The following is a 12,009-nucleotide window of genomic DNA, read 5'->3' as shown; positions in this document are numbered from 1 at the left end:
TTGGTATAAAAACCACTTTCTACCTTTTCCTGCAGTGCACCTGGCTGATTGTGGCGCATCTAATTGTTGTCGCAGTTGCGTTTTGTTATTGTAATTAATATTCAGCTAAATTCAGCTGGGCTTACTAAAACTAAAAAGCGAAAAGCGTTGAACAAATTGCGGTCATTAAACTTTTTGCCACGCCAAGTGAAATAAATTGTCGCCCCCGGCATTGCTGCCTGCCATAACAAAGTCACAAATCAACGCGAGCGGATCTGAGTGCGGATTTACTATCAAAAAGCAGTGCCGATCTCCCAGTGGATTACCATGATGCTGCTGCAGCTGCAACTAGCCGTGCTCCTTGGCCTCCTGGTCCTGGCCACCTGTAAGGTGCACAAGCAGACGGCCACAAACAGTTGGCGGGATCTAATTTTCGGCAGCAAGTGGCTGACTCCCGCTCCGCGTTTAAGGGAATCAAAGTGTGGGTTCGACTTCGAGTGTTTTAAGTCAAGAGAAATATTATTTATTTATTTATTATTATGAAATTACCCCCTTCAGTCTTGCCTATTTTCGCCCTGGTTCCCATCGGTCCTGGCAGCTGTTCAGCGCCATCGGGTGAGCAGGGAAACTGCATTCCCAGCAAGGATTGTGTCCTGCGGAATGGCATTCCAGCGGGTCCCTGTGGCGGTGGCTACGGCGTCTGCTGCATTTGTGAGTTATCAGTAGAGATGAACTGGAAAATATAATATTTAAAAACTCTCCGCGCTCAGTTCTGCAGACTTGCGGTGGTGTGATACGCGAGAACTCCACGTACTTTGTTAATCCCAATCATCCGGATGTCTACGACGGAACCGGAAGTTGCCAGGTGACTGTCCAGAAGCTCCATCCGGATATCTGTCAGTTGCGCCTGGACTTGGATATGTTTTCGATAGCACCTCCAGAGGCAGCCAATCATCTGTGCAATCAGGATCAGTTGCTCATATCGGGCGGCAGTCCCACTCCAACGATTTGTGGTAGCTCAACGGGTGATCACAGTGAGTAAAGGTTTTATATTTTAATTCTAATATTATAATATATATTCATAGATTTAAATTTCTACTTGTCAAAACTTTAAATTAGAACCTTTTAGATTTATTTAACAAAGAAAAAATCTTAATTTACTTTCACTTTTCAACAATTTGATCAAATACGATATGAATTCAGAATCGTTTTTATAAAGCAATTATATATTTATTCCACAATTCTTTTGTTCTGATCATCATAAAAAAATATCCGAATTTAAAAGATGTGATCAACCTTTATTCCTCTGATAATATTGTATTATACACCCGACAAAGGAACAATGACAATTTATGATCCGTGTTACTAACAAAACGCTCTCACTTACCAATGCCAACCTTTCGCAGTGTACATTGACGCAGGTCTGGGCCAGAGTAATCCCATCGTGCTGTCGGTCATCACCAGTGCCAGCTTCCCTCGTCTCTGGCGCATCCGCGTCACCCAAATCCATTGCGGAAGCATCAGCCGGGCGGATCAGGGTTGCCTGCAGTACTACACCGCCATTAGTGGCCGGGTTAGGAGCTTCAACTACAACAATATAGGGGGCAGGCAGCTCTCCAACCAGGACTACAGCATCTGCATCCGGAATGAGCGCAACTTTTGTGGCATCCAATACAATACTTGTCCCGATCTGGAGAACAACAGATCGAGGGCCTTTACGCTTTCCGGAAACTCCAACAATCCGGTGCCCACAATGGTCGGCGGTGGAGGAACAGTGCCACCGAATCCCAATGGATGTGTGAGCGACTGGCTCCTGATTGGCTGCATCCGATCGGCGGATAGGATTCCACCGCTGCCAGGATGCGAGGATAGGGTCTGCGGTGGCACGTTTAGCGCCGAGGCAGGAATGCTTGCCAGAACTGTGCAATGTGAGTACAATTAACAAGCCTTTCTTATACTATCTTTCTCTGGTTGATTATGACAATTATCCTTTTTTTTCTGATCCTTTCACAGCCAGCGTTCGTCCCTTTCGACTTTACTTCCACACAGACGGAGTGGAGGCCCCCAATGACATCGATAATCGAGGTTTTTGCCTGGATTATGTCCAGCAACCTTGCACAAGTGGCTTTTAACCTTGTGCCTAAAAGTATGCTTCACAATTTGTGAAGTAAACAACGCGTTTAAAATCGCTCAGAAATCGTTTCAATTGAGCGCGCTGTTAAAATCGCCAGCAAAACGCACACATTTTTCGTATGTAATAAATATGTTTTATTTATTGATTTTCGTTATTAAGTTAGACATAATTTTTAGATTTAAGTTAATTTAGAAACACACTAGATTGTGTCGAGTGTTTTGGTACAAATTGAATGACAGGGCATCGGGATATCGAAATTTTTCTCACAAATCGAAATTCTAATATTAAAATCGTTTTTCAACTACTAATACAGGTTTATTGAATTACGTTTAATTAATAATACTTAGCTGAAGCAAAAACAAAAAATATAGTTTAAATAACAGAAAAAAACACTATGAAAAACGCTTTTGTTTAAGGACATTTTCGTTGCTGTTGCTGCTTGCTTCCTTGTCGTATAAAAGGGATTTTTCTGGATTTTGGGCTCTGGGTTCGCTTGCTCGCCTGAGATCGCCAATTTCAGTCTGTGCGCGCATTGCCCGACTTGTGACGTCACTGGGATCGGGTTATCATTATCTCGGGTGCGATGCGGGGTTCTCTAGGGGGGGTTGGGATGCTACGGAATTACTCTCCTAATCCTAATCCTAATAGGTTTGTATCAAGGCAGCCACGTGCTGTTTCTCCTCGTCGGTCAGACCGTTTTTCAGCGTGCGACGCACTGTAAAATAATTAATTAATATTATTTAAAAATAAATAAAAGAATATTAAAGATATAAGTTAGTCTGTGGCCAACATGCCGTATTAGATGTGTGGATCATGCAGGTATTTTTTTGGAAAAACCGTTAAAACATGCTAGAGAAATTTATATATATATTTACAAATCGGTAATAAAAACAGGCGGTATAATACAGTGTTTTGACCCATTTTTCCCATGCATAGAAAACCAGATCTTAAACAAAATAGGGAGGCCTTTTAAGGATTTCACTTTCGATATATTCCATTTTTGATAAATAAAACTTGATCGAAAATTAAAATCGGTAGACCACAAAAAGGAAAAAAAACCAAAGCTGAATAACAGTTTCAGCCAAAAAAAAAAAGAAATTTAAACACAGGAATATATATAACAAGGTAAAAATTCAACTAAAATCAATTCACTAACCAAAGAGGTAAAACCTAAAAAACAGTGGCTGTTCTTTTGGCAACGGTTACAGCTACGGTTAACACTAATGGTTACGGTATCGGTAACAGTATCGGTATCGGTATCGGTATCGGTAACGGTTACGGTATCGGGTTCTACGGCGATGGTGCTCTTTCAACTGTGAATCCTTCGCGCGTGCGGCTGCGCTTCACTTCGATAGTCAATAGTTCAGATTTGTTGGGTTTGGTTTTTATATATTTTTTATTGGTTGGATTGGTGCGTTAATGGTAAAAGAACGAAAAGGAAATAAAATTAAAACCCAATATAAGGCAACAGATTCGTAAGCTTCGTAAGGCAAAACTAAGGGATAAAGTCACAAAAAGCTGCGAAATCGAGGGGCGAAAAATAAAACTGCAAGGATTTTCGGTGTAATTTTGGAATTTGGAATTTTGTGTGGGGGTAAAATCAAGAAATCTCGTAAGTTCATTTTGACAGTGTCTCTTGTGGAATTCATGGTGGTGTACTGTGTGTGTGTTTCTGGTTTCTGGCAGTGTCCAGCTAGAGGTTATAGACATAGCGCGCTGTGTGTGATTCGAAAAGATAGACCAACACCTCTTCATTAAAACGTATTCTCACTGGTCAGAGTTATGGACTTGGATCTCGATTTGAATGTGAACTTGTGGCTGCCTCAACTTACATGATTTGCGATCCGCGTGTCGCGTCCGCTTCCGTTCCCGTGGCGTGGTGCGTGTGCCCGGCGCCTTGGTGGCGGTCTTGACCAGAGATTCCAGTATCTCATCGTCTCCGTCGGTGAACTGCTCCTCGCTGTGGCGGGCAATCGGTGAGCGGAGCTGTTCCGCCCGGCGTCTGCGCCAGGTGAGAGTGCCATCAGCCTGGTCTGCACTGGGTGTGCCCAAAAGTGATCTGCAATTGGAGAGAGTAATCAATATATATATTTATCTAGGTTGGCAACAAAGTAGCTTTCATAACTTTTTTAAGGCTATTAATTTGGAATTAGATATCGGTATCTGCCCATAATAAAATCACTTTAAATTGCTTATCACATTGTATTCTACAATACTAAACTCTTATCACTTGCTCATAAAGATAATATATCCCAGAAACCCCTTTGAACTGATATTATCAGGAATAGATATATTATTACTTTGAATTTGGGGAAGTACTACAAGGTTATCATTGGTAATTAATCTTTTAAAATTATATAAATTTGCAAGTTTTGCCAATCATTCTCATCAGTAACTTCTTTAGAATGTATAAATCCCGAAACTCACTTCAACTCGGCATCGGCCACATCCTCTTTGGTCTTAAACTTGGCCATATCGATGATCAGCTTGCCGCGCGTCTTGTTCCGCTCGCGGTGATTGGCCTTCTTCTCCAGCTGCTGCTGCACTCGCTCCCGCGTGGTGCGGTACTCCAAGGCAAACTCGGACAGAGTACGGCAGAACTCATTGGGTCGTGACTCTGCCACACTGTGCTGCGGCATTCCCAGCCACAAAAGGAACTTCCGGTAGCGATTCATCACACGCCGGTGGACTATCTGCAGGATAATGATGCGCTCGGCACAGTCGGCCAGGAAGTCCACCAGCTTTTGCTTCAATGGTGGCGGGCAATCGTGCTTTGCAATTAGCTTGAGGCGATCCCAGGATGCCTTGCACTCCGCCTCCAGCTGGTTGAGATTGTGGGCGAGGTCGGTGAAGTCCGCCTTGGAGGCGCGTGTAATGGGTCCGATCTCCGAGTAGAGATCACTGGTGTCGCTGCTCGACTCCATGACCATGTGGCACAGGTGGTGCAGCAGCGAGTGCTTGTGGACTGTGTCCTTCACCTCGGGCACCTTGGCCAGGTACTCGATCTGGAATCCCTTCACCGGAGCTCCGTTCAGGAAGATGCCAACGGACAGCAGGGTGGAGAGAATGGAGCGGAAGGTGCGGTTCTGACGCAGGATCTCAATGCCTTGCTTGAGATCCATCAGTGGTTCGGCAATTTCGCGCTGTAAATGGGAGAATTATATTAATTATATGAAGTAGTGATAAATAGTGTCTTGATAAGCCCACCTCGCTGTTATCAAAGTCCAGACGGAAGGCCCACAACTTTAAGCGCGCTCCCAGCTCCGAAATGGAGGCCAGGGTGAGCAGGAACTGCTCGGCGCTGCCCAGCGGCAGCTCCGGATTGGACAGCTGCGCCTCCTGGATCTTGCCGCGCTCCTCGTCCGTGGGCAGCATGTTGAGCAGCTTGTCGATGCCCTCGCGGGTCACCACGGTGGCGTCCATCTTCAGAATGGCCGCCTTGATGGCCCTCGGAGGAGGGAGCTTGGTGATCGCAATATTGATGGCATTGGAGCGCTTGTGGTCGAGCACGATGATCTCCTTGCTCTTGTTTAGCTCTTGTTGTTTCTGCAAGATCGGCGTGGAAGAGTTAGTAATATTCGATCAGAGTTCAATCGATCAGAGATAAAACACAGTGGTGCAAGAGAGTGAACGAGTAGAGTGTGGAGTGCATAGTGCAGAGTGCGGATTTGTAGAGGAGTTCTGTTCTGTTCTGTTCTGTTCGGTTAACTTTGAGATCGTGTGAGAGAGTGTGTATAAACCAACACCAAAATAAACACAAAACACAATATGGGCAACAGATCGTGAGTTATAGTGAGATATTTATGCAGAGAGATAGTGAAAGAAATAGAGACATGGGGACAAAGAAACTTAATAACTTTTTCAATGGCACTCACCTCCTAGAGACATTTGAAAACATTTGAATATTTGAGAATTATTTTCATTTTGATATTGAGTTTAGCACAACATTTATGTAGATTTATCCGCAAAAACAGCCCGTTCGACATTTATGTATTAGGAATTATACAAGAATCCATAGATATAGGGGAAAGAAGAATACAAAAATCATTCGCATTGTGTTAAACACATAAAAGAGACACTATAACTAGTTTAATCACGCTTAGCGTAGAGTCCTTGAATTTCGAAGACCATCGACCGATTGGGGTTAAATACTTAGGTAATATTGATTTAAAACTACGCACCTTGGTCATCAAGTCTTTGGCCCGGGACTCAAAGAGATGCTCGAGCTTCTGGGTGTCCACATTGGCATCGGGCAGCTCGTCCCAAATGGTCTTGCCCACCACCTGTGGTATCATGTCCTCGCGCACTTCCTTCCAGAAGAGCTTGACCTGTTGATAGATCACAAATTAAAATGTATTTAAAATAAAATCTTTTTATATAGTAATACCAACCGTCTTCTTGTTCTTTTTGATGGTGTTATTCCCGTTGACCAGCTCCCCGTTGACGGAACCATTTAGCGAACTATTGACACTGTTTGTGAGGCTGCCTCCATAACCAAACATTGGTGGTGGTGCCAGGCTGGGCGGCATCATGGGTGGCGGGGCAATGGCTCCTCCCAGAGGAGGAGGCGGTGGAGGGATGCCGGCTCCAAGTCCCCTTGGAGCCAGCACATCCTTCTCGTCATCATCCCTGAGATCCGTAAAGTCCAAATCGCAGAGATTCAAAGGCCGGGTCATATTCCTCACCAGCTCCTCCCAGTGGAGTTCATTCTCTGACTTTTTGGGCTCTGCCTTCTTAAGCTCCTGGTCCACACTCGATGATCTGGGGAGAGGAAGAGAGAAAACCTTAGGTCACCAAGATCGAAAGACTTTCCTAAGTTCTTTCTTTCTCCACAGATAGGGAGCTATCGGGGTAACGTGTTGAGAGGACTCATAAATGATTACTCGGACTTTATCGATAACAGACGCATGCCTAGCAGCACTATATACTATTTATATATATATTCCGATGAGCTATCTGAAATCAGGCGACAAGGGGCGGGGCAGACTACTTTCTTTAGATCCGAGAAACTCGATGACAAACGGTGATACGACCATGATTTTGAGGTGCTCCTCAGACTGGGCGAAAACCTGAACTCTTACGAAACTCCCGCATAAATCTAATCTATTAAATTTGCACAATGGACTCTCACATTATCGGCCTGCAGCGGCCATCGTTATCGATTCCCATCCAGTGATAAGGCTTGTTCACTATAATTCCCCGATTTCCGGGCGGTATAAAGCTGGTGGACCGGGCAAGAAATCTTCACATTTGTCAAGCGAGCAACATGGCGGATGTAAGTTGAGGATCGCTGCGATTGCTACACGGGACTAACTCTGTCGATCTTTAACCCCTCCGCAGTTCAACGCAATTCTGGAGAAGACCAAGGCCTTCAGCAAGAAGCCCCCCACGGAGGTCTACCTGGAGTTCTACGGTCTGTACAAGCAGATCCATGAGGGCGACATCTCCATCGAGAAGCCCGCCGATGCCGAGGGTGCCGCCAAGTACGATGCCTGGCTGAGCCGCAAGGGTACCTCCGTGGACGACGCCAAGGCCGCCTACATTGCCCTGTACGAGAAGTACAACCCCATCTACGGATAAAGTGTGATTTATAAATGTCTGGCCCACCTCCCAATAAATCTTGACCACCTTTGAATCTATATGGTTATCATCTTGGAAGACACTTGTCGATAGTTTCTTTATGGCTGCCAAGGCGGGGTTCGTAAAGCTCTGGCACACTTGCTTATCTGCAGGGGATTAGCCTGAATTGTTATCTTTCAATGATGGTGCCATATTTGATCGTAAATCTAGAAAATTCAGTCTTTTAGGACTCAAAGATTAACAACTTTGAAACTGTATACGGTAAGGAAACACTCGCTCGAGTGTAGAAATTAACGAGGTATACCATCTACCCAATGTAATATAATGTAGTATAATATAAGAGAATCCAAAAATCTAATCAATCTTATTGAAACGCAATTGAACATGATTTTTTACAAGTACTATCACTATCACTATCAATACTTCACTTCGCTTCGGATAAGAGCTTTTATCCCTTTCAGAATGTCATTCAAGTGATCATTTAACGAATTACATTAATCTAAATATAATGTTATTCAAAATGAAATTGGATAAAAATTATCTTTCAAGTTGTAATGGAATTAATGCCTGATCGATATTACATTTAAAATTAAATAAGTCGCAAGGAACTATCTAATATAAAAAACCTATAAAATGTAGGATTCATAATCATTTAAGGTAACTCAACTCACCTGGATATCTCGCCCTTGCTTTTGCTCTTGGCCAGACCCTCTTTGGCTTTTGATATAAGACCGGACATGTCGCCGACAATGGCTCGGTTGGCCGACTCCTGCGTGGGACTCGTGGGCAGGTTGCTCAGCTTCTGGGTGAGATCCTTGACCGTGTGGTCCCGCTTCAGCTGGAGCAGCAGCTGCTTGTCCTCGCTCTCCAGATCTGTGGGATACGATGGAAATTACACATTAAACTCTGTATGTTCTCTTCGAAAGGGCACTGAAAAGTATGCAGCGGCGCAGGCGCAATGCAATGTGGTTGAGCTGGCGGCGCTTGAGAATATGCAACACAGGTGAGAGTATACACACAGGTGAGGCAGGTATGGGAGAAAGAGAGAGAGTTAGAGAGTGGCTAGACCCACCTGACGGATCCACGGGACGCGGCAACAGCTCGGGGTTAGTACTGGTTAGGGTTTGGGCTGGCGGCGGGCTGTTGTATATGGGAGCATGCCACCAGCCAGGCGGCGGCGGCGGAGGAGGTGGTGGTGGAGGCGCTCCCACGGGCTTTCGGACCGGACTGAGGGGCTCCGGTTCGGGCACTGTATCACACTTGACGGGCGTGGAACTCAACGGTTCCGGGATGAAATCGAATCCCGAGGCATTCAGCGTCTTCTTGGGACTCAGCAGCACTTCCGGCGCGGGTTGATCCTTTGCCAGGATCTGGTGCTTCGGCGACTGGCTGTAGTAGTTGTTCAGCCGATTGGCCTCGTTCTCGTACTTCTTGTAGGCACTGTCCGTCTGCTGGATGTTCTTCATGATGCCACTGATCACCGTGGAGTTACGCTCCCGGAAAAGGTTCTTCTTGGTGAGGAACTCGCTCTGGCTGTTGTTGTGGTTATTGGCCTTGTCGAAGCTATTGTTGATGATGGAAATGCTGTGGCTTCCAGTCAGGAGCTGTTTGCTGGGGCTCATCAGCAGCAGGCTGTTGTTCGGCGTCTCATTGCTGCTAATATTGCTCAGATTGTTGTTGCCCAGGCTGCTCTGGTTGCCACTGACATTGTTGCAGGACTCGTGATGCAGCGACTCCGGCGGACTGTCGCCGCCTTGGACGGTGGCAGGAATGGCGGTTACGATTTGGCCTTTTTGTATGGAGCATCAGCATGGATGGTATGGCGGTATTTTTTGTGGTAATGGTTAGCATGATCAGCGGGTGAACAGCGGGACAACAATACACACAGTGATTAGCGTTTTGTTTGTTTTTTGGAGGGAGAGAGAATCACACGTTAGTTAGTTAGCAGCTGGTGAGGAGCAGCCAGAGATCCTAAGCCTAGAACTTACCCAGGCCCTCGCGTTGGTCTAGAGCGGCAAAGATGCCATTGGCCGCCGCTTCCTGCTGCTCCTTGAGGAAACTCTTGTGCCGCTCTGCACGCTCTCGTCTTCTGCGGAGTCCTGGCGTCACTCCAGCTCCATCGCGAGCTAAAGGATAATGGTATAATTATGTTTCCATCTAGTTATATATCTAAATTCAATAGCCTACGTTTCTTTTCGTTAAAGAGTCCGCCACTAAACTCTGTAGAGTTGCCGGAACCGGAGCTGTCCTCGTCCAGGGTGGCCTGGGTCGGGGTCATCCGCAGCACTGTGGTGGGCAGGACTTTGGTGAGTGGCGCAGGACTATTGTCAGTGCTGTGGCGTCGGGACTTGCGCCTCTCTGTGGTGTTTGCTCCGGGTCTATAGCGCTGCGTCTTTCGCATTGAGTTCTGGGGCAGACGCTGGCCATCCGACTCTCCATCCTCAAATCTGGGAGAGAATCATCATAATGATATATAAGAAACATTTACATTTAAAGCCAAACACTCACTTCAACACAGCCTCGTAGAGTTGCAGCTGATCGAGCAGATCCAAATCCGTGCCAGGCTTGGACATGTATCGCTGTATCACAGTCTCCATGCCCTGCTGCTCCAGGAGATCGCTCTCGTCATAGAAGCTATCCTGGTCATTGAGGCCAGCCAGGGTTTTGTTGATCAGTGACGTGGCATAGATGACCAGCTCGGCATCGGCATTATCATAGTCCTTAAGCAGTCTGAAGGGCAAACGGAGAGTTAATTTTTTTAGTCCATCTCTAATCTCTGACTAGCCCGAAAGTAGGCAATAGTTACCTCATTATATTCGACCAGGGCAGAGTGCCCTGGGAGGCATCCACCGCGTGAATGGCACTGACCAGCACATAGCAGTTGGACTCGGCGTATTCCACAAAGACCAGCAACAGCTTGAGGGCAGTCTTCACCACGGACCGGTAATTGGAGGCAATCAGCGAGTAGAGCCACTGCATCGTCGGCTCATGCTTCATCACGCCGTTCATCCCGTCCACATAGAGCATGACCTGCCGTTGCCGCCGCATCGAATGACATGATTAGTCGTCGTTGTCGATTGAAATCTCTCTAATGGGATGGGACCTACCTGTCCGAGGGCTCGCAGAATGTAGTTCTGATAGTTTTGGTCCGCACAATTGCCCACGCGCACGAGGCAATTGAGGCCGCCGAGGGCCACGAAGGCGTGCACCAGATCCTTATCCTCCTGGAACACCTGCTTCAGCGAGAAGAGAGCACGCCGCAGGTCGCTGCCCTCCGAGGATAAGAGTTTCTCTGCAAGAAGGGCCAACAAAAGGATTCCCCATTGGTCACACGCTGCGTATGCGCAATAATTGCTGAATTCAACTCACCGATAATCGCATGGACGCGCACATTCAACTGAGTTCGCACCACCAACGAGTTCTTGCGGCTGTAAATAAATTTAATATATTAATGAATTTATATTTAAAATGTATTGCTTTTAAGATACATAATAGGTGCTCCCAAACTCAACATAATATGCGATGTCTAAACCATTTTAATGTTGGTGATGATGATGATGCACTCATTAAAATCCAGCGATAATGATATTTTTAGTGATTAACAATATCATATTTAAGAATTTCAAGAAAATACTTAATTACTGCTTTGAAAACTAAGTCAAAATACTCCTAATTGTATTGTGTAAGATCTTTGCTCCATTTCATAACAAAACGAAACCAAATGTTTGCTTTTATTAATTATTAAGGAATGCCGAAATAAGCCAAGAGTAAGCCACAATGGGGAGCTGCTGGCACCTCAAAGCCTGGCCCATTCCCATTCCCATTTCCAAACCCATTCCCCTGGCCAGTTCATTGACCAGCTAAGAACATTGATTACCCGCTGGTGTGCGCTTTGCTTCACCCCGGCACCACAGCTGGTCATAATAAAAGTAATAACAAACGACGCAGATAATTGAAAATGGACTATGAGGCGGCGGACATGGGCCGAGACTTGGAGATGGACTCACATATAGACAGAGTCCGCACAATAAAGGTGAGTGTCTGAGCCGGAGTCGAAGGCAAAGTCTCCGCAGACACACCTGTGGCGGTAACATGTCTCCCTTTTTTTGCAGAGAGAAAAAAATGCAGATAGTATTTGATAATTTGCTAGGTTTTATTTCATTTAAAGATTAAAAATCTCAGCTGGGAGAAAAAGTTTTTGTAATTGTGGGCAAACATGTTATGATAAATTATCTAAATTAATTACCCACATCTTCAAAAATCAATCCGATGACCCAGTGACTGAGGCAATCGCCTCTGGTGCAGTGGGTTTCTGG

The 12,009-nt window shown here is 45.6% G+C and overlaps 3 protein-coding genes across 13 annotated transcripts in view; 2 read left to right on the top strand and 1 right to left on the bottom strand.

The window, feature by feature from the left end:
• The first annotated feature begins 173 nt into the window (after nucleotides 1-173).
• On the top strand, nucleotides 174-2,423 carry LOC110190075 (uncharacterized). Its single transcript, XM_020960381.2, has 5 exons — nucleotides 174-460; nucleotides 538-690; nucleotides 750-1,013; nucleotides 1,386-1,907; nucleotides 1,993-2,423. The coding sequence occupies exons 1-5, from the start codon at nucleotides 307-309 to the stop codon at nucleotides 2,109-2,111; spliced, it is 1,212 nt and encodes a 403-aa protein (XP_020816040.1). The 5' UTR covers nucleotides 174-306; the 3' UTR covers nucleotides 2,112-2,423.
• Nucleotides 2,224-12,009, bottom strand: part of Fhos (Formin homology 2 domain containing) — a 46,472-nt gene continuing 36,686 nt past the window's right edge. For 3 of the 11 annotated variants that reach the window (XM_086833656.1, XM_086833654.1, XM_086833655.1), the window contains exons 4-17: nucleotides 11,063-11,121; nucleotides 10,801-10,985; nucleotides 10,500-10,723; nucleotides 10,202-10,423; nucleotides 9,881-10,140; nucleotides 9,682-9,819; nucleotides 8,766-9,482; nucleotides 8,365-8,566; nucleotides 6,505-6,874; nucleotides 6,294-6,441; nucleotides 5,321-5,661; nucleotides 4,541-5,256; nucleotides 3,946-4,172; nucleotides 2,224-2,828 (exon numbers count right to left, since the gene is read on the bottom strand). In XM_086833656.1, the coding sequence (XP_086689782.1) occupies nucleotides 2,755-2,828; nucleotides 3,946-4,172; nucleotides 4,541-5,256; nucleotides 5,321-5,661; nucleotides 6,294-6,441; nucleotides 6,505-6,874; nucleotides 8,365-8,566; nucleotides 8,766-9,482; nucleotides 9,682-9,819; nucleotides 9,881-10,140; nucleotides 10,202-10,423; nucleotides 10,500-10,723; nucleotides 10,801-10,985; nucleotides 11,063-11,121 (3,883 nt within the window). In that variant the 3' untranslated portion in view covers nucleotides 2,224-2,754. Of the gene's footprint in view, nucleotides 2,829-3,269; nucleotides 3,830-3,945; nucleotides 4,173-4,540; nucleotides 5,257-5,320; nucleotides 5,662-6,293; nucleotides 6,442-6,504; nucleotides 6,875-8,364; nucleotides 8,567-8,765; nucleotides 9,483-9,681; nucleotides 9,820-9,880; nucleotides 10,141-10,201; nucleotides 10,424-10,499; nucleotides 10,724-10,800; nucleotides 10,986-11,062; nucleotides 11,122-12,009 lie in introns of all 11 variants that reach the window. The other 8 variants (XR_015271900.1, XR_002319995.2, XM_086833652.1 and 5 more) reach the window with 6 other exon arrangements.
• Nucleotides 7,333-7,748, top strand: Acbp5 (Acyl-CoA binding protein 5). Its single transcript, XM_020960755.2, has 2 exons — nucleotides 7,333-7,388; nucleotides 7,454-7,748. Exons 1-2 carry the CDS (start codon nucleotides 7,380-7,382, stop codon nucleotides 7,691-7,693), a joined length of 249 nt encoding a protein of 82 aa, XP_020816414.1. The 5' UTR covers nucleotides 7,333-7,379; the 3' UTR covers nucleotides 7,694-7,748.

This window comes from Drosophila serrata, unplaced genomic scaffold (assembly GCF_035046125.1).
Source record: "Drosophila serrata isolate PLE 108 unplaced genomic scaffold, ASM3504612v1 contig_272, whole genome shotgun sequence".
NCBI classification, from domain to species: Eukaryota; Metazoa; Arthropoda; class Insecta; order Diptera; family Drosophilidae; genus Drosophila; species Drosophila serrata.
Note: the sequence above shows the minus strand (reverse complement) of the source record. Positions and strands in the feature narration are given on the sequence as shown.